Source organism: Carcharodon carcharias, chromosome 2 (assembly GCF_017639515.1).
Source record: "Carcharodon carcharias isolate sCarCar2 chromosome 2, sCarCar2.pri, whole genome shotgun sequence".
NCBI lineage: Eukaryota > Metazoa > Chordata > Chondrichthyes > Lamniformes > Lamnidae > Carcharodon > Carcharodon carcharias.
The window spans coordinates 75,643,479-75,665,556 of NC_054468.1; the positions used below are offsets into that span (position 1 = coordinate 75,643,479).

Here is a 22,078-nt window from a genome sequence, read left to right on the forward strand (position 1 = left end):
AAGCAAGATTTTTCCAACAATGCCAAGTCCCACCTTAACCGTAAATTTTAAATAAAAGCGGGATCACTTCCTGGCGCGGAATTTAACTGAAGAAGCTGCTCCAGTCCGGTTTAAGTTTCATCAGATAGAAATTGAAAAGTAGGTGAGTGTGCGTTGACATAGGCAGCAGCTCCTGGACAGGAGGGAACCCATCCCACCGACCACGAGTTGGTGAGTTTGAACAGATGGTAATGAATGTGACTGAAATCAGCCTGTCACTGAGACACTGATCTCTCAGCCATTGCCATTCACTGATCAAACTTTCCCCAAAGGAGCTGACGGAGAACAACTAGTGGAAGGACAGAATTTCAGGAAAAGGTTGAGGTGAATTTCCACAGTAAAGTTGATCACTCGGAAGAGAGAGGGGTATTGGTGGTGGGAGGGATAGAGGGATGTGTGGGAGAAATGGAGGGAGCGGGAGGGATGCGTAAGGAAAGGAATCTTTAAAAACCTGCTTTGATGACAATATCCTGCAGCTATGAACTGTCTGTGCATTGCGACAAAAAATAAAATCTTTCAGGTGAGAGGGACAACAATTAAAGGCAGGATTTTACACTGAACGGGCGGGCGAGATCATCCCGCACTCGCACAATATTTCGGTCGGCAGATGGGCACAGAAGTCGAAGTGCCCACCGACAATTAAGAGGCCAATTAAGACTATTAAAGGTGCAATTGTCTCAGATTTTTCATGGTCCGTCAAACCTTACGGTTGGCAGACGGGTGAATTGGCCAGCCAAACTTTGCGTTTTTCATGAAACCGCATCCAAGGGCAGGATGAGGTTTCCGTTATTAAATGAAAGAAAAATAAAATCTATGGACAGCATTTTTATCATGTATATGTTCAGGTGACTGATTGTGATGCTTGGACATTTTTTTCCGGATTTTAAAAACTTAATTTAAAGCTTTTCAGGTCTTCAGCTCCATGAGGCAGCTCTCTGCTTTCAGGGAACTTTCTGTCAGTGCTCGACCATGCCCGTGTTGTCATCAGTGCCCGCCCTCCTCCTGCCCCCACCCCAGCAGCGCTGAGCTTCTCAGTATGTGTTTCACGCTGGTTGACTGATCACGCCCACCCGCTGACCTAAAAATTCTGCCCGTAGAAGCAAATTGTAAGAGCTTTTATAAGTATATAAAAAGGACGAGAGTAATTCAAGTAAACGTTGGCCCCTTAGAGGCAGAGACAAAATAAATTATCATGGGGATTGTTATGACATGGCAGGTGTGTGCCAGGTGAGTCAAATCCACGGGGGAAATGTGATCACACGAACACAACTGTTTTGCAATTTGTATTTTATTTCGAGATGTGTGCCCTGAATTCAGAAGTAATAAGACTACCACAACTTAAGAGGTTTTTAGAAAACTAAATTAGACATTTATTAACAAAAGAAAATATTACAAGCGCGTACATAAGCCTACAAATTACAACTATAATAACTCCTAAAACCCCTAATTAATCTGGCACCCGGTTACACCTCCATTAAGGCAGCAGCAAAAACAAATAGATTTAAACAGACCCAGGCAAAGCAACACAATACCCTGGATAGGAGAATTCAAAGTGAGTTTTCTCAGCTTTGATTCCTGTAAACAGCAGCTTGATGCACAGAGGCTGGAGGCTTTTCACACTTGTGTTATATCTTAGAATGCCTTCTCCACTGACATATATATATACATGTTTACATGTATATACATGTTTCTCCCTTTTTAATGCAAATTTCATTGTTCTGAGGTGTCTTTGGAACTTTATCTTTCTCATAGGGCGGAATCTTCTGGCTGACCCGCGGGTGGAGCCTGCACGCCAGCACTTAAAATGTCGCGTGCTGACGTCACGCGAGCATCCCGACGTCAGCGCGCAGCATTGCAATATTTTGGTCGACGGGCGCACTATGCAGTGGGACGCGTGCCCACCATTAATTAAAAGCCTCATTAAGGCCCTTAACTCGCCAATCGTCAATGATTTTGAGAGGCCCGTGCGAAGTTCAGCTCAGCGCACGGGCCCAACGCGCAGACGGGTAGGTAATTTTTTTACAAACCTCATCCAGTAGCGGGATGAGGTTTGATAGCGGTTTTAAAAACGTTTAATAAAGTTTTTGTTTAGTTCATTAACATGTCCCATCTCGTGTTACATTTTCACATGAGGGGAACATGTTAATGAATTTTTTATTGTTCTATTTTTTATATTTGCCAGCCTTTCAGCGATCTCCTTGAGGCAGCACTTTGCCTCAGGGAGATGTGCGCTCTTTCGCACGCATGTGTGAAAGAGCACACACTGACAATTGTTTGTTGTGTCATTTCAGAGGACAGTTAAGACTCAATCACATTACTGTGCGTCTGGCATCACATGTTGGCTAGTCAAGGTAAGGGCAGCAGATTTCCTTCCCTAAAGGACGTTAATGAACAAACTGATAGTTTCAAGGTCACCATTACTAGACTAACTTTTATTTCCAATTTTAATAATTGAATTTAAATTCCATCAGCTGCCATGGTAGATTTGAACTTGTGATCCCAGAGCAGTGGCCTAGGCCTCTTGATTACCAGACCCCGAACATTACCACATTAGCATGCTTAAGGAAAGACATATTTGCATTAGAGGCAGTACAGCAAATCTCACTCGATGGTTCCTGGGATGAGAGGGTTGACCTATGATGAGAGGTTGAGGTTAAATTGGGCCTATATTCTCTGGAGTTTAGAAGAATCAGAGGTGATCTTGTTGAAAATCTTGTGATTCTGAAAGGGCCCAACAGGGGTTGTTGAGAGGTTGTTTCCTCTGGCTGGGGAATCTAGAACAGAGGGGCACAGCCTCAAGATAAAGGACCAATCATTTAGGATTTTGAATCTTTGGAATTCTCAGCCCCTGAAGGTTGTGGGTGCTCCATCACTGAATGTATTAAGACATTAATAAACGGATATTTGGTCTCTCATGGCATCAAGGGATATGGTGAGTGAGTGGGGAAAATGGTCATATTAAATGGCAGAGCAGGCTCAAGGAACCACATGGTTTATTCCTGCTCCTATTTCTTATGTTTTTAAAAGTTGTGAAGATTTGTTCAGTTATTCACATGGCTACAGGTTGGAGGGAGAAACCTAGTCACCTCCAAACATAAATCTATGTTTCTATAGTCAGCGGCAAGACAACAATAACCCCCCCCACTGACTTGGAAGGCAGCTGCCCACAAAGATTTAGCAATGTCTAGGGCATGGTTTGGCCCTCTTCCAATAGCAGTTTAAATCTGACTCCAAGGGCAGAATTTTCCACTTGTCAGCCGTGTGCCCGAGCCGAATGAGCATAAAATGACACACGGTGACATCGGAGGAGCGTCCTGACATCATCGCGCACTTGCGCGATATTTCGGTTGGCGGGAATGTGCAGGAATCAGCAGCATACCTGCTGACAATTAACAGGCATATTAAGGCCATTAAAGATCTAAATGAAATTTAATTTTTCGCTGCCCGTCCAACCTTGCATTTGGCGGGCAGGCGGAAAGGCTGTGCGGCCTTTGGATTTTTTGTGAAACCTCCTCCATGGGAGGATGAGGTTTCAAGCCGTTACTAAAAACTAATTTCTAACAAGTCCCTGCTCATTTGACAAAATTACATGAGGGGACAAGTTGCTAACATTTTAAAAACCTTTCTTCTCCATTGTCATAAATCTTCATCTCTGCCTCAGGGAGCTTTTCCTGTGAACACGTGCTCACATGCACAAACTGCCGCGCTCGCCCTCCTTCCTGCACCACCTCCCACCCCCGCCATTATTGGCCCGCCCAGCGTGAAATACCGGTCGCAGCCCAATTGCAGGCAGCGGTCGTCTTCCCAACCATTCCCGCTTGCCCCATCTGAGCCCGCCCGACGAGGGCAAAAATCTGCCCCAAACCTTTGCGATGTCTTGGCTGCAGCATCTATGATGTCCTCAAGCAGGGTAAGCAGCCAATCACATTGAAGTATTCACACAGTAAATGGCAGCCAATTACATTGATACACAACAAACCAAAGGCACTTAACTTTCTGCATTTATTCAGATGGTGAAATAATTATGCTGATTGGATTATAAACAAACATTTAACAAATGTAGATTTTATCATAATGGAGAAATTTGACATTCCACAAATATACAATTAGTTTTTCAGGGTGTTATAACACAGCAGTTTGTAAAGGCTGAGTTATTTAAAATCCCAGAGGGAAACTTTAAACAACTGAGATAACCTATATTTTCAATTGGTATGTTTGAGATGCAGCTCTGAATTCAAAAATGAACCCACCAAGAAGATCAAATTTCAGGAGTACTCCCTCTGCTGTGGTCCTAAATATAAAGTGTGGTCATATCAAGCTTCAAATTAGTAAATCATGAAGAAGGTATTTAAAAATGTACTGGATAGCCATACTCATACAGAAGAATCTGGTGACAGGAATGGTGAAACGCAATTATAATCTTCACTGCAATTGATACCACTTGGTAAATAGCTTATTATATCTTCAGAGGTTTGCTGATCATTTGGCACACCTCAGTCACATTCTCCTTGGTTACTCTGTACCTCCTCGTGTACTACATTTCCATTCATATTCCATTTCCAAATATATTCTAGGCCAATATTTATCCCTCAGCTAAAATAGCTAAAAACAGATTAGCTGGCTGTTTATGGGATCTTGCTGTGTCCAAATTAGCTGCTGCAATTTCCGACATTACAGTTAAAAAATTTCAGAAGTATTTAATTGGCTGTAAAGCACTTTGGGACATTCTGAGGTTATGGAAAGTGATATATCAACGCAAGTCTCTCTTTCTTTATTCACGATTGGGTAGCTGATGCTTCCGGGAGACTCTCTGCCTAGCATTGTACCTTGTGTCAGGATAATAATTTTATCCCTTTTTAGGATCAGCCAACGTTCCTGAAGAAAAGGAATAGGGCACACGGTGCAGAAGTTTACAATGAAATTCTCAGATACATTACATGTTCACATCTTCAAGCTTGCCTCAGGTAACACATGTTAATTGTAGTAACCCATCCTTACTGAATAATTCACAAATGTCAGGGTAAAACTGACCTCCCAGTGACAGTAAACTCTCTGTCTATTGGAATATATTCACCCTCACTTAAGCCTGAAGAATGTAGGGGCTGTCTGGAAAATCAAGGGTCAGAAGCCAGCCCATGCTCCCAAGTGCCCATTGTATTATTGTTGCTGTAGTTCACCAGCACAGGGAGAGTTTCCAACTCCATTACTCAGCAAATACATCAGCTCTCATCAAGCCAACCCCCCACCATTGCACCCCCTGCACCCCCCCCCCCACCCCCCCCTTCGAACTTTAGTTAGTTGGTAGATTAACACAGAAGATTTTTGCGTTATCTTTTCTTGGCATGTAAATAGTAAGTGGGTTGTAAGAGGCAGGGTGGACCCTGTTAGGGACAAGGAGCATGCTGTATGCTGAGAGGCACAGAGCAAGGAAGGTGTTTGCTTGGGAAGAAAACACTGACAAAATATAGGTAGAAGCGGAGATTGTAGAGTTAATGGATGGAGTGAAAATTCATAAGAAGAACGTAGTGGAAAGACTGGTATGCTTAGAGTCGATAAGTCACCTGGTCTGGATGGCTTGCATCCCAGGTTACTGAGAAAGTGGAGCTGAAGATAGTGGAAGGGTTTGCCAGAATCTTCCAAACTTCCCTAGATATGGGGGTGGTGGCAAATGATTGGAAATTGACAAATGTGACAACCTTGCTCAAGAGAGGGTCTAAGGAAATTCCTAGAAACTACCAATGGATCAGTTTAATTTCAGTGCTTTTAGAAACATAATCAAGGAAAACAACCAACAGGCACTTGGAGAGGTTTGAGTTAATTAAGGAGAGGCAGCACTGATTTGTAAAAGTGTTTGAGTACTTAAATGGATTTTTTGATTAAACAATGGTGAAGATTGATGAAGAGAATGGAATAGATGTTATCTATTTGAATTTTAAGAAACAGTTCAACCAAGTACCTTTTAAAGGCTGGTTAACAAAAAACGGAATAGGAGGGTCATTGTCAACTGGGATAAAAAATTGGCTCAAGGACAGAAAAGCAATGGATTGTTTTTCAGAATGGAGTATGGTAGACAGTGATATTTTCATTTCATATATATAATATATATATGACTTGGATATTAAAACACAGAGTAAAATTTCAAGATGTGCCAATGGTACCAAACTTGGAAGTGTGGTAAAGCATGAGGATGATACCAATCGGCTGCAACAGAACATAGATAGACTAGCAGGATGGCAGATAAATGGCAGGTGGAATTTAATGCAGAGAAGTGTGAGGTAATGCATTTTGGCAGAAGGGAGAGGCAATATATGGCACAGTTCTAAAAAGCATGCAGGGACAGAGGGACCTTGGAGTTCCTGTGCATAGATCTTTGAAGGTGGCAGGACATATTGAGAGCTTGGTTAGCAAAGCATATGTGATCTTTGGTTTCATAAATAGAGGCATTTGAGCATAAAGGTATGGAAGTTATGCTGAACATTTACAAAGCCCTGGCCACAACTGGAGTATTGCACCCAACTCTAGTCACCAACCTTAGGAAGGATGTGAATGTCCTTGAGAACTTGCACAGTTGATTTACCTGAAGGGTCCCAGGGATGAGGGATTATAGCTACAACATCAGGCTGGAAAAACTGGGGTTGTTATTCTTGAAGCTAAGGAGATTGAGGAATGAATTAATAGAGGTGTACAAAATTAGAACACGTTTGGATGAGGTAGACAAAGAAAAGCTATTCCCGTCAGTTGATGATACAAGGACTAGGGGCACAGATTTAAGGTTTTGGACAAGAAGTGCATGGGGGATGTAATGAAGAATTTTTTTTTCACAAAGCGAGCGTTAATGACCTGGAACTCGCTGTCTAAGAGGGAGATGGAAGCGGAAAATTTCAAAAGAAAATTGGATAGGCAGTTGAGGGAAATAAACTTACAAGGCCATGGGGATAGAGTAGGAACCATTGTAGGCCCCTTAACAGTTGTATCATTTATTTATTGGTGTGGTGACTTCCTTTACCTACATGTACCACATGATTTTATAATACAACACTGTAACCTTTTTAGAAAGGCTTTCTAGCTGAGTGTTACATACAGAAAATGGATTATAAAGATGCAAGCATACATATGCTTAAAGAGCAAATCTTAAATAAATGTTAACTGACCGAATTGCCCTACAGAGAGCCAGCATGGACCCAATAGGCCAAAAGGCCTCCAGCTATGCCATAGTGACTCCATGGCACCACTGAGTCTAAGGGAGCTTCGAACCTATTCTAGTCTCCCATCTCTCGGTATTCTGACTTGAGCAGAAAAATATTATTTACTTTTCCCTCCATCCTCATTCATCATGAGTTCATAGTAAATTTTATTGCTATCAAAACTTGTAACACAAATAATGTGTACAATCGATGTTTGTGTTTTCCAGTATTCCATTTGGGTGTAGTGTGTGGAAAAGCATTACTTGCCAAACCTGATACCATCACTATTACCGCTGTAGGAGAACAGGTCCTGTTCCCTATACGGTACCAAGGCAGGGATCAGTATGATGTAACATTTACATTGAGAGTTCCATTGGCTTTGAAGATTTTAATGTGGAAATCCAATAATCTGGAAAAGCCGCGCATTGTCCACCCACTGTATCAACACAGAGTTGGAATTCACAGTGATTTTGTGATACTGAATAATGTACATGTTAATGACACTGGAGAATATGAAATGTATATCGACTACTATGGGATAGAACTGAAAAACCGTGATGAAAGTACTTTCAGGATGCAAGTATTTGGTGAGTATTTAAAACTGAACTTCTGCTAATGTTGAGGATTGTTGCGACAATACAACATGAGAAGTTTAGGTTTTTCATTGAAGCCTGAGACTTATCACACTGTAAACTGCATTTGCTCATCTTAAAACTGCTTCTGTACTAAGTAGAATGGAGCAAAATGGTGTCTTAATAGTAGGAGTGCAGTATATACATTTTGCCTCGACTTACTTTTAAGAACATTGCAAATAGTATTAGTTTCATTGTTAATGCCCCTCCAAATTCACTGAAGCAGGTTTCTGAACAGACCAGTTTGCATGATTTCAGTTCATTCATACAAACCTAACAAATGTTAACACAGCCACCAAACAATCCTAAATAAGGGCCTATGACACGTGAAAACAAATATACCAGCAGCTTTCTCAACTTCATAATTAGTTACAAGCTTCACTCCCACACCCCCGCATAATGAGCACCCACTGAGTCAAAATCTGTAATCATGAATAAACAACCCACATAACCATCTGTCACATAACCATTAAATTTACCAAGTAAATCTGCTGAAACCATGCCTTATTATGTAGGGTGTGAAACTGATGGTGGTATTTTAGACTGATTGGCTGAGAGGAAAACAAGTTCCCCATGGGACCGGTACTTTAGAATTTCAACTATTGCCTGCTCAAACATAGACTAGGGCTGGAGTTTAGTTCTCTAGATGCGGGTCCAGATGGAGGACCCAGAAGTGGTCGACACTTCCACTTGCATCGGGAACAATTGGTCAACTGCAATATGGGCGGCTGGCCAATGAACACAGCAGAGGCATGGGGCCCAGCTGATTATTCAGTGAGTTTAGACAGGAATTCACCAAACCTGTCATCAGCTGATGGGGTCAGAGCTCCTGGCCCCATTTTTAAGCAGTACCCAGACCTGCCCACAGTGACAACAAGGCTGCAGCTTCAGTATTACAGATGAGGATAGGAATTCCATTCACCGAACTGACTTCCAGACTCAACATTGTTTATTCTAATATAAAAACAAAAAAACTGCGGATGCTGGAAATCCAAAACAAAAACAGAATTACCTGGAAAAACTCAGCAGGTCTGGCAGCATCGGCGGAGAAGAAAAGAGTTGACGTTTCGAGTCCTCATGACCCTTCGACAGAACTTGCGTTCGAGTCCAAGAAAGAGTTGAAATATAAGCTGGTTTAAGGTGTGTGTGTGGGGGGTGGAGAGATAGAGAGACAAAGAGGTGGAGGGGGGGGGTGGGGGTGTGTGGTTGTAGGGACAAACAAGCAGTGATAGAAGCAGATCATCAAAAGATGTCAACGACAATAGTACAATAGAACACATAGGTGTTAAAATTAAAGTTGGTGATATTATCTAAACGAATGTGCTAATTAAGAATGGATGGTAGGGCACTCAAGGTATAGCTCTAGTGGTTTTTTTTATATATATAATGGAAATAGGTGGGAAAAGGAAAATCTTTATAATTTATTGGAAAAAAAGGGAAGGGGGAAACAGAAAGGGGGTGGGGATGGGGGAGGGAGCTTACGACCTAAAGTTGTTGAATTCAATATTCAGTCCAGAAGGCTGTAAAGTCCCTAGTCGGAAGATGAGGTGTTGTTCCTCCAGTTTGCGTTGGGCTTCACTGGAACAATGCAGCAAGCCAAGGACAGACATGTGGGCAAGAGAGCAGGGTGGAGTGTTGAAATGGCAAGCGACAGGGAGGTTTGGGTCATTCTTGCGGACAGACCGCAGGTGTTCTGCAAAGCGGTCGCCCAGTTTAAACTGTCCTTGGCTTGCTGCATTGTTCCAGTGAAGCCCAACGCAAACTGGAGGAACAACACCTCATCTTCCGACTAGGGACTTTACAGCCTTCTGGACTGAATATTGAATTCAACAACTTTAGGTCGTAAGCTCCCTCCCCCATCCCCACCCCCTTTCTGTTTCCCCCTTCCCTTTTTTCCAATAAATTATAAAGATTTTCCTTTTCCCACCTATTTCCATTATATATAAAAATAAACCACTAGAGCTATACCTTGAGTGCCCTACCATCCATTCTTAATTAGCACATTCGTTTAGATAATATCACCAACTTTAATTTTAACACCTATGTGTTCTATTGTACTATTGTCGTTGACATCTTTTGATGATCTGCTTCTATCACTGCTTGTTTGTCCCTACAACCACACACCCCCACCCCCCCCCCACCTCTTTGTCTCTCTATCTCTCCGCCCCCCACACACACACCTTAAACCAGCTTATATTTCAACTCTTTCTTGGACTCGAACGCAAGTTCTGTCGAAGGGTCATGAGGACTCGAAACGTCAACTCTTTTCTTCTCCGCCGATGCTGCCAGACCTGCTGAGTTTTTCCAGGTAATTCTGTTATTGTTTATTCTAATCTGTGATCAGCATTGAGAAGGAAGGATCCACCTGACACGTGGCTCAGAACAGACAAAGGGCAGCCCCATTGTTCTCCTCCCCCCTGCTCGGGAACAGCAGGAGATGCTGTTTCCCATTGGCAGGCCCTCCCACCCGAGCAAGGTAAGCAACTGGGAGGGGGGGGGGTGGGGGTGTGGAATCACAGGGGCACTTAGATGCAGTGTAGAAAGAAGGTCAATGACCTCTTCCGCAACACCAGGGTGAATATGATGCTGTCGTTAGAATACTGTGGCTCCCATGAGAGTAAAAGCAAGGTGATTCAGCAAGGGCAGGTTTCAAGCAGGAAGAAAAGTAAGCCCCAGCAACAGATGCATCACGAGGCTTGGATCCATGTGGGTGAGAAGTTGTAGGCTTTTGCTTCCATCACTGTACAAGTGGAATGAGAGCATGAGTGTGGATGGATTACGCAGGAAACCCATAATCTGACAGAGGAATGCATTCTAATAAGGATATTAGTTATCCAAGGAGCCGAGACTTATTCTCCTCTTATAACTGCAGGAGGAAATGGCACACAACGCCAAAAAACAGGCAAAGACGGGTAGTGGAGTGCCCGACATTAGAACACTCATACGTGTGGTGGAAGAGACAGTGAAAATGGTTGGAGAGCAAGGTGCCCGGGCAATCATGGACAGTGCTGCAGGAGTGCGGAGAAAAGAGAGTGAGGAGGCCTCAGGTCTGATGTCAACCACTGGGCAGTCAGCCCCCACCTCAGATGCAGATGTCAGGGTCACACCACATCATAGTGATCAAAAGCATAAAAGAAAGAACATGTAGGGGTGCACCATGGTGGTACAGTTGTTCAACCTTTAGATTTTAGTATGTGTTAGTGTTTGATTAAATACTCAATTTGAATAATATGTGCTGATGATCTTATTGTAGGGATCCGGTTAGCAGTGCAACAGCTTACAGAATAAGCCTGTATGTGTCGGAATGGCATGGCCTCTCCCTCTGCTGTTCAAGGTTGTGTACTGCGCAGCAGGCAACTATAATCCTGTAGACCCTCTTAGGCGCATAGTGGAGAGCCCCATCAGAGTAGTCCGGGTAGCAGAACCTCATTTTTAACAGGCCAATGGTTTGTTTGTGGATCGAGGGGATTCATCATACCACTTCTTGGTTGGAGTTCGGGGGTGCCTCACCAGTGTCATCAGCCAGGTCTCAACAGATAGCCCCTGTCTCCTAGAATCCATCCCTGTAAGTTGCAGGGGCCTTGAAGAGCTTTGACACCTGGAAGTGACAAAGAATGTAAGCATCCTGAAAACATCCTGGGAACTGAGCACACACCCTGGAGGATACATCTCCTGTGGTCACACACCAATTGAATGTTAATGGAGTGGAGCTCTCCTGTTGATAAAAGGTGCATGCTGGGCCCACGGAGTTCTGATTGCCGCAAACATACAGTCGATAACCCCTGCACTTGTGGGAAGCCCACAATGGCCCTGAGTTCCACATGTCTTTCGGCTGGCTCTCTGGGTCCATTCTGAAGTGCACAAACTCTCCAGCAGTCTTAAAGATTGTTTGTCACCTCTTTGATTCAGTGATGAGCAGCTGTCTGCCAGATGCATAAATGTTCCCCCATGGGGCATTGGAAGGAGCTGCTGTTGTAGCAGTTTAATGCTGCCGTGACTTTCAAGTTCCCTGGAATTAGGTTCCTTCTGAGTTTCAGGGGTCGCAGGTTGTCCTGAAGCAGAACACACATCAGTTGTGACCTCGTGAGATTCCTCAATCATGACTGGCATTGCCCCTCTGATACCTGCAGCTGGTTGAGGTGAGAGCAGTAAGCTCAGGACGCGGAATTGATATACGTTGCACTGAGCTGCTTGTCCCACCGTAGGTTGTGCTACTTGATGGCCTTCTGGCTGCTGCTTGTCTGGATCCATTTTCATCCTTCCCCTGCTCCTCTTCCACAGGAGGCTCCAGGAACATTTGGTGGATGAAACCCATTTTGTTCCATTACTCAAAAGAGTTCAGGGCCCTGTAAAGGGTATGCCCTCCTTGGCTTTCAACAAAAAGCCAAGTCTGTCGTTGATTCGTGCCTAGCACAGTCGTTAAGCTCCAGCAGCCAATCAGATTACCCTCATCCTCCCATCAGTGACCCGCGTCCTCCCCTCAGTAACCCTCGGCCTTCCTGCGGTGATCTTCATTGGCCATGCAGTGAGCATTGTCCTCCCACAGCAACCCTGGACCACCCCTTGGTGACTCTCAACTGCCCCTTCTGTGACCTTTGTCCTTCCACAGTGACACTTGATCTCCCCTCGGTAACCCTCAATCTCCCCGCAGTGACCCTGTGATGCTCTCTGCCTCCCCTCCCCTCTTCCAAGAAAATTTCCAAGTGGTGCCAGGCTGCTCCACCTGGTTCACCTTCCAACTCATACACTGACTCGCCTGCACACGTCCAACTCTAACTAGCTGGGAGACTGAAGGCCCATGTTTCTTCTGCGCCTCACACTTAATTGCAAAAGTAACATCAAATCACTAAAATTTAAAGGTAAATGAGTATTAATGAGATGCAAAGCCATTGAAGTGAGCTGCCCGCTCCCTGTCATTGGTAGTGCTGTCTCACTTGCTCCCCACCATCAGGATAATTTGGGCCTCCCCTCCCATCATTGAGGACCTGACACAGTGCTGCCTCCTCTCACCTTGTTCCTTGCTTCCTCAGCCAGAATGAAATTCTGTCCTAAGTTAACTGTTGCACCATTTTCAGACACAGATTTTGAACGTGATGGGTTCTGAGTAACAGCTTGTACATGAATTAAGGACTTAATGTCCAAAAATATCTTGAACTCAGCTGTTGAACTTTCTACCATCCTCAATGTTCGCTAGCTGTTTGACTACCATTGCTCATTTTGAATATGCCATCAGAATATGGTTAATGAAAGGAAATTGCAAAACTGCTTTGGAGATTTTTGAAATTCTCTACAGCAGCAGAATTCCTTGAGCCACACCCTAAGAGTGGGATTTTCCAATCCCGCTGCCCCCACCCCCCAACCAGGATCATCTAGTCCCACCGAAAGTCAGAGGGCTTTTGTGTGGGCTGTCAGGGACAGGTCCTGCCACAATGAGGCCGGAAAATCCTGGCCTAAGTATAAATATTTGTTACCATTTGGTATCAGTAGTTTTTGCTTGAGGAAAGTGGTACAGATAAAGAGAGAGGACTGTGATGGGATGAATCAGACCCCACTAAAGCTGGCTTCTCTATATATAACCACAATGTATGCAATAATACTTAGCTACAAATGTTTGTTGTATGTGTCACTTCTATCACTGCTTACATGAGTTACATGAGGTCAGGTCCATTTGGATCCTTCCTCACTCATTGGACAAATAAAATGACTCCCTCCTGGGGTCTATATGATCAGCTGAAAAACTTTACCAGAATTTCAGTGGCTCCTTTTTTTTACACATGAGAGTTTCATCCAAATATTTCACAGTTATGACTGCAGAGTGGGAGAAAGCTCAACAAAATTCTAGAAACATGTGACAATCCTAATGGTATGCTAATAAGAAATTCAATTGTCTCCTGCATAATGCATCAGCTTGATGCATTTGTAAAGCACAAAAACAATGGATGAGTTAATGTCAGGACCTATATTATGTTGGAACCAGCTTATATTTCAACTCTTTCTTGGACTCGAACTCAAGTTCTGTCGAAGGGTCGTGAGGACTCGAAATGTCAACTCTTTTCTTCTCCACCGATGCTGCCAGACCTGCTGAGTTTTTCCAGGTAATTCTGTTTTTGTTTTGGATTTCCAGCATCCGCGGTTTTTTTTGTTTTTATGTTGGAACTTCTGGCTTTAACATTAGTCCCTTTAAAATACATAACAAAATGGAAAGAGTTGCCTTTGTGTTCTGGTTTATTACATCACTGAGAAATGTCTCACTGAGCATCATATTGAATGAATTACCCTAAGTGCAATGACTATGTTGTGTAGGTTAATTATTATCTGTGTATTTCAGAACCAGTTTCCCAGCCTGTGATAGTGATCCTTGGCAACTGTGTGAGTTCACCAAATATCACTTTGAGCTGCTCTGTCTCCAAAGGAACAAATGCCACGATTCACTGGGAAAAAGTGTCCTTGTCTGGAGTTCTCAATGAGACCTATGATGTGACAGTGCTTGTAATAGACTGTGTTTCTGAAGAGAAGCAACATGCGTACAGATGCACAGCAGAAAATCCAGTCAGTAACGCAACCAGCAACCGAGTGACTGTCAACTTAAATAATGGGGCCAATCCCACTGGTGAGAAATTGGAAAAAATGATCTATACAGTACTAGTACAACAACAGGTCTTTCCTTCACATGAATTTAGCTGAGAATATAGGGGTACAAATTCCTTTATATCTGCGCTGAATACAACTGCAAAACTTGTTTTGGTGCGGGTTTCAGGAATGTGCACCTTACTGAAAGATTTATCTAACTGCTGTGGGATAATGAACGAAAACCCAGCTTGTTATTGCCTCATTCGCAAATTCTTCAAATCTTATTGATTAGTTATCATGTTAAAATTTGTGCTATTTATGGATGTATCTGCACAAATGGCCACGTACAATATGTTCAAATGCCTCCACATTCAACAGCAACTGAAGAACGAAACAGTTCATAAACCCATTCAGAATCGATACTTAAACACACCCCTCTTCATTAGGTGTCATGTAATTCATTTTTTGAGCTGTTAGTGCATCCTTTAAATTTTCAGTAAATTAAGGGGAACTGATAGGATAGACAGAGAACAATTTTTCTGCTGTTTGGGGAATTTAGGAATAAGTGACATTGCATAAAATTTAGTGTCAGGCCTTTCCAGTGAAGAAGGTAAGAAACATTTAACATGCAAAGGATGGCAGGTGCTTAGAACACTTCTCCAAACAGCATTTGATGGTAGGTCAATTGAAAATTTTAAATCTCAGAGTGAAGAATTTCTGTAATAAAAAGATATGAAGGGACATAGGGCAAAGGTGGGTATATGGAGTTATTTCTTCTTATTCATTTATGGGATGTAGGTGTCGCTGGCTAGGCCAGCATTTATTGCCCATCCCCAATTGCCCTTGAGAAGGTGGTGGTGAGCTGCCTTCTTGAACCACAGCAGCCCCTGTGGTGTAGGTACACCCACGGTACTGTTAGGGAGGGAATGTCACAGATTATGTCATAGACAGGTCATGATCTCAATTGATAGTGGAAGAGGATCAAGGGTCTTCCTATGTCATCATAATTTCAAAACTACAAAAGCATTTGAGGCAGAAATTTAAACTGTTCAAAATATATCAAATGGAAATAGTAGCTCTGGGAACAAAGTGAGCATTCACTTGCCCTGATTCAGAGCAACATACAATCAACATAACAGCAGTGTAATGTTTTTCAGGCACATCATTTTATCTGTGCTATCAAGCTTAACATGGCTTCTTAGCTCCTCCCTTATTACTGAAAAATATTTACACATCTGTTTAAAGCTTTGCTCTGTGCTTTTCTATGTAATGTTCAATTTTACACTGCTGTATATTTGGGCTGGAATTTTCCGTCCCCATTGACGTCAGGCGTCATAGCGGGTGTGAGTGAACAATATGGTGGGAAGGCCAAACATTGTTCTCATGACATTCTGAAACCAGTTTGTGATTGTCCGCTCTGCCTGTCAATGGTGGGCTGTGTTTTAGGAATGTCATTTTAATGCATCAGCATATCATTATAAACCCAGCTTGGCGAAATCATTCCCCCACGCTGGATCGTCCGGGCATGTTGCCTGATTGCACGCTGACGTGTTTCACAACTGTAGATAAACAATGTACACCTGGTGGGCTGCATTTCACTTGGCACTTCAAGATTTCTTTGCCTACCTTTCTTCGGGCAAAACACATCACTTTTAGAGGGGATCACAGGCAGGTCTCTACCTATCAGACCAGCTGTAAGGTGGGAGTAGCTTTTCAACGGCTGTAGGGCTAGGGCTTGCTTGGGGAGTGGGGAGGAGTGGCCTCAGACAAAGGAAGAAGCTGCAGGGTGAAGGCTGTACTGGGGAAGGGGGGTATCCCAGGGTGTGTGTGGGGGCATATGTTGATCTGTGCAAATGGCCTCAAGGTGGTGAGGGCTGAGGAGGCAGTCTCCAGAGGACATGGAGCCAGGTGGTGATGTGAGGGTGTGTGAGAGTGAGTGGTGATGGCCCTTGAGCTGGCAGTGAGTGAGATGCCAGTGAATGTGTGATGGGCTTGTGAGTGTGTGAGTTTAGAGTGATGAGATGGTTGCCTTACCCTGATGGCATGGATGAGATCATTCATCTGTTTACTATGCAAGTCATAAGTTGAGGGAAGATTCACAGCTACGGTCCAGTGACACCCTTGCCCTGAAACTTTTGTATAACTACAACTCGATGGAGAAGGTGTTTGAATCTTCTGTCTCTAGATATTACAATACATCTCATACACGTCTGTCAATTTACCTTTCAGAGACCAGACAAACTTACTTGTGAAACGTTATGAATAAAATTAGATTATGTAATTCCAACAAACATTTTTGAAGTTGGGTGCAATTCATGCTCATGTTTGAGTTACCTAATCTAATTTTATTCATAACATTTCACAAGTCAGTTTGTCTGGTCTCTGAAAGGTAAATTGACAGACCTGTATAGGATGTATTGCAATATCTAGAGACAGAAGATTCAAACACCTTCTCCGTCGAGTTGTAGTTATACAAAGGCTTCAGGGCAAGGCTCTGATGGTGTCACTGAATCTTAGCTGTGAATCTTCCCTCCTCTTATGACTTGCATAGTTTCTGTGTATTATAGCCAGTTTTTGTTTTCATATCACTGGGCCTTCTTCAGATTTACTTTTAATCAATATTCAGACTGTCCTCGCAATTTGTAGCACCTTCCGTTAGAAGGCAGCCAGGCAATAGTTCTGGAGTAGTGGCAAGAAGCTCTTTAGTCCCTGAATAGAGGAACATGATTTATGAAGTTGCCTTTCTCTTCCTCTAGTTCATCCTAATCTTTTCCCTCAGTCTTGGCTGAGGCCTTCAGTGAAAGGTTAGAACCCTGCTCCTTTTAATTGTTGCTGCCTCCTTTGTGCTGTAGAGCTGATTTTGTTGAGCATGGAAAGAACCTTCCCCTGCTGGTGGGGATCCAGCACTGAACTAGTTTCCTGCACCGCATCCTGCATGGAGATATTTTTACACCTCAGCTCCAAGGAATGTTCCAATAATTTCCTCTGCCTGCCCACAAATAAAGATAGTTTATTTGCTTAACCATTCCTCCTTGTCTCTACCCCTGTTTGACAGCACAGGTTCTGGATTTACTGTGAGTAACACAATTGGAGATCAACCAATGATTTTGTAAAAAACATGCTTTGTTTGGCAAATTCAGTGAATTTTTTTCCAGAAAGTAAACAGTGTGTATTGATAAAAGGAAAGCAATTAATGTTGCGTTTACTCATTTTGATAAAGTGATATGCAGACAACTTGCAAATAAAATGAAGGTAAAATGTATTAAAAGATGGCAGCTCAGTTACCATGTTGGACAAGGGACAAAGAATGGAAAGTTATTGTTAATACATTTTTCAGACTGAAGACAGGGAGCTTTATGTCAACAGTTGAAGACAAGACAAAAGTAAGGAAAATGCCTATTTCGAACCCTTCCCACCACTCCACCCCCACTAGGGCTATCTGTACCTTTATTATCACATTCCTTAGATAATATCACCAGCTTCAACACCTCCTTGTCCTTTTTTCTATGACATCTTTTGGTTATCTTCACCTATCACTGGCCCTCTATCCAGCTCTACTTGTCCCACCCCCCTTAAACCACCTTATATTTCACCTCTTTTTCCTTAGTTCTGTTGAAGAGTCATACGGACTTGAAACATTAACTGTGTTCCTCTCTGCAGATGCTGTCAGACCTGCTGAGTTTTGTCACATCTTTTTCTGTTTTTGTTTTGGATTTCCAGCATCCGCAGTTTTTTGCTCTTATCATAAGGAAAATGGTTACCTGTTAAAAACTGAAGTCAAGTTGATAAAGCCGTTTTTTAAAGAAAAAATCATGGGCTCAGGTTTTATAAATACGTGTATAGAACAGAAAAATAAACAAGGTAATTTTAAACTGATTTAAATCATGGTTTGGACCAACGCTAGAATACTGGGTCCAGTTTGTACAGCTTGCTTTAGGAAAGATGCAAAGGACATTCACAAATATTATACCAGGAATGAGAGCTTTTAATTATGAAGCCTGGCAAGAGAATCTGGAGCTGTTTTATTTAGAACAAAGAAGCTGAAGATTATTTGGCAGAAAAGCTCAAAATTATGATGGATTTTGATGTGAAATCAGGAATAAATATTTCCACTCATCGGTAAGGACATAAATTTATCACCAACAGCATAAAGTCAGAGATTAGATTTATTGTTATGCTGTGGGTGTTTAAGAATGCGGAATTCCTCACTACAAACAGTGATGGAAACAGAACCTAGAAAGACTTTTAAAAGACAAGTGATTGGAAAGAAACATTTAAAAGTGTATGGGGATTTTGTTCTCAAGAGCAAGCACAAGTATGATAAGCTAGATGGTATCCCTCCATTTCATAAAATTCTATAAATTTATTTTAGGTAAAAGAAACTATCTGATGGTCCTGATTCCTGTGGCTCTGGCAGTTTTGGCTTTAATCATTGTGTGCTTCTGGAAAACTCCCTATTGTAAAAGCGGTAAGTGCTGCAGTTCAAATCAGCATAAAAACCCAGGGCAGAAATTTTCGGTCAGCGGGCAGACCCGCGCTCGACCTGCTCGAGCGTGAAATGATGCACGTTGACGTCAGCTGAGCATGCCAACGTCAACGCGCTGCTGTGCGATAGTTGGGTCGGCGGGGATGTGCCAGACAATTAAAAGGCCTGTTAAGGCTATTAAGTTAGCAACTAACATAAATTTTTCGCTGCCCGTCCAACCTCACGGTTGGCGGGCAAGTGAAAAGGCCAAGTGGCCTTTGCATTTTTTTGGAAACCTCATCCACAGGCGGGATGAGGTCTCCAAAAGCAAATAAAAACAAAATAAAAACTTTATTTTTTCATTTAAAAACATGTCCCTGCTCATGTGACAGAGTCACATGAGGGGACATGGTTCATTCCATTTTTATGTTCTTCATTTTTTTTTCATATATCATCATCTCTTTTATGCACCTCTCTGCCTCAGGGAGATTTTGCAGCATTTACTTGCTCACATATGCGAAGGTTGCACTCGCCCAGCTCGGACTCGCCCCCCCTCCCACACAGGAAGCTCTCTGCACAGCCACTCATGTTTCATGCTGGGCGGGCCTTAATTGGTCGGCTTCCCAACCACCCCTGCCTGCCCCCACCAAGCCCGCATGCCAAGCGCAAAATTATGCCCCCAGAAAAAGTTCAAAGACACTGTCTGGTGATCTCTTATTGCATTGTGTGACACTATTTGTAGAAAAACTAGATGTTTTTATTTTAAGAATGATTATCAATTAAAAGAGTGATAAGAACATTTATCAACTGATTGAAAGAGAGCAGGAAGAGGATGTTACATCAGCGATGTCTTTTTCTTTCAGGAATGGTCCAGTACAGAATTCCTAATTACACAGCTTCAGATCACTCTGTGGAATTCAAACATTTTCAAATAGCTAGACATAATTTTTAAATTAATGGTTCTGGCTCCAATGGCGTGATGGCATTAATTTTTGTTTTGATGTATCATGTCCCTTACAAACTTGTGCTCTCTGACCAGCATAATTAGGTCTAATTACAAAGGGCTGTTTACCATATTTATGAAGGATTCCTGCTTATTATGTTGCTTATGTGTTTTTTAGATACAACAAGTTAATGGTCGTCCAGCAGCAACCCGCAAATGTGATTTGTTGATAATCTCCTACAATTTACTCAGTGGAATATATTATGCTTTTTGTAGGAGGTATTTGGTGAGCAGTTTGCAGTCCTGTTGTGTTATTGGTAGCTTTCTGTATTATTGCAACATAGATGTTCAAGAATTTCAGATGAAAAATTGCTAATCCATTTCGTATGATACTTAACAAAAGGTGCCACCTGGTGTTAAATGGCAGTGTTGTAATGCAGAATTTAACAGAATTTACAGCACAGAAACTCCATTTGTCCAAACTGGCCTATGACAGTGTTTCTGCTACACATAAGTCTCCTCCCACCCTACTTTGTCTCTTCTAACCAATGTGTGCTTGTATATCTTTCTCCCTCATGTACTTATCGAGCTTCCCCTTAAATGCATCTATGCTATTTGCCTCAACAGCAGGTTTCACATGCTCACTCCTAAGTAGTTTAATTTAAAAAGTCCAATTACCTTCTTATAAAATTGCTTTGTGGCAGAATTTTTTAAATCATTTCACACTTACTGAAGTTAAAACCAGATCAATTTTACAAATTAGGGTCTGCCATTGATACCTTCTTGGATTCTATGGCCAGGGTTTTCCCGCTTGCTGACGTGTAAAATGACAGGCGGAACTCCCGACGTCACCGTGCCCCATTTAAATTTTCAGGTAGGCGGCTGCTCAGCAAAATCAGCTGTGCGCCTGCCGACCTGTCAATGGCCAATTGAGGCCATTGACAGAGTCATTAAAGTAATTAATGGACATGCCCGTCCAATCTTAAAGTTGGTGGGCAGGCCAGGAGCCCTGGTCGGCATTAGAAAAAGCATGAAACTTCATCCACGGGTGGGATGAGGTTTCATGTAGGTTTTTAAAAATTTAATTAAAGTGTTTTTAAAAGTTATGGACATGTCCCAGTGTCACATGAGGGAACATGTCAGGGAATTTTTTTTTTCTATTTTTTATGTACAGCCGATCTCCCTGAGGCAGCACTTAGCCTCAGGGAGATGAGTGCTCTCTATCATGCACATGCGCGAAACAGTGCACTCTCAGCTTAGGGAATCCACCCCCCCACCTGCACAGGGAGCGCATAGCACTCCCGTGCGGATGTCATGCTGGGTGGGCCTTAATTGTCACACTGGGCACCCGCTCTTCAACAACCCCACCCCCCCACCGAAAATTCTGCCCTATATTCTGTTGTTTTTATAAGTATTCCGAGAATCCAGCTTCTTATGGGAGATGAGTCATACTGCCCTCTATCTACTTGCATCATAGAGTAACACAGAGACAGTGCTTTAAATATTTGCATTTACTTTTAGTAAACCTCAATTTGCAACAGGAAATATCCACTGGAAGTTAACAGGTTGATGCCTTGTCGCAACAATAGTGTCTTAAATGTAATTATTATTTCCGAGCTCTCTCAAATTTTAATTGATCATCATTGTTATAGCAATTTATTTTGTCATTCCAGGTTTGTAATTTTTTTATGTTGTTTTATTACTTTTAATGAATGATAAGATCATATGGAGTTTCTCATGGTAAGGCAGAAGATATTGTTTTATAGTGATGAATGCAATACATAATGCTTTAATGTGTTGATCAGATACTGTTGTACTTTAGTGGCCTGTCCCTTTAAGGGCACACAGTTTAATTGTTGTAACTGAGTTTGCAGCTGGATTAGGAGCTCAAATTCACAGCTACATGTCCAAAACTAGCATTAAATTAAATATGCTTCTCCCACTTTATTCTCTAGATAGAATGTAAAATGTATCTGTTGGGAGCATGTTTTTAAAAAATGTATTTAGATGAATATTTGAGACTTTTAATTTTATGTTTTTTATCCATTGTTTCACAATCTGTAGCTATTTTAAATTTAAACTTTTGATAAATGGAATAAAGTACTTGTCATCTGTTTACTATTATTCAACTGAATAATGTGCTTGTAAATCATTCCTTCTCTGGAATATCTTTTCTCTATAAACCTTGTGATTATTTATCCAACAAACACATTATTTTCCTTTGACGGAGTGGCTACTAGATTTG

The 22,078-nt window shown here is 42.3% G+C and overlaps 1 protein-coding gene across 6 annotated transcripts; it reads left to right on the plus strand.

Moving 5' to 3' along the window:
- Positions 1–76: 76 nt before the first annotated feature.
- Positions 77–20,646, plus strand: LOC121275385. 6 transcript variants are annotated; one of them, XM_041182926.1, is made up of 7 exons: positions 81–138; positions 2,331–2,390; positions 4,900–5,003; positions 7,451–7,810; positions 14,184–14,465; positions 18,798–18,893; positions 20,012–20,646. In XM_041182926.1, the coding sequence occupies exons 3-7, from the start codon at positions 4,955–4,957 to the stop codon at positions 20,023–20,025; spliced, it is 801 nt and encodes a 266-aa protein (XP_041038860.1). In that variant the 5' UTR covers positions 81–138; positions 2,331–2,390; positions 4,900–4,954; the 3' UTR covers positions 20,026–20,646. The 6 variants fall into 6 exon arrangements, 5 of the variants coding, with proteins under 5 accessions (XP_041038862.1, XP_041038860.1, XP_041038863.1 ...); XM_041182927.1 differs by lacking the exon at positions 81–138 and adding an exon at positions 1,926–2,045; XM_041182928.1 differs by lacking the exon at positions 2,331–2,390 and having other exon boundaries at positions 77–142.
- The last annotated feature ends 1,432 nt before the right edge of the window (positions 20,647–22,078 follow it).

What these genes read in the sequence shown, in the direction of transcription:
- LOC121275385 (XM_041182928.1), top strand. Translation starts at nt 4,955, where the DNA reads ATGAAATTCTCAGATACATTACATGTTCACATCTTCAAGCTTGCCTCA. An exon ending in CATCTTCAAGCTTGCCTCAG is followed by an intron (nt 5,004 to 7,450) that starts GTAACACATGTT and finishes TGTGTTTTCCAG; the next exon opens with TATTCCATTTGGGTGTAGTG. An exon ending in TTTCAGGATGCAAGTATTTG is followed by an intron (nt 7,811 to 14,183) that starts GTGAGTATTTAA and finishes TGTGTATTTCAG; the next exon opens with AACCAGTTTCCCAGCCTGTG.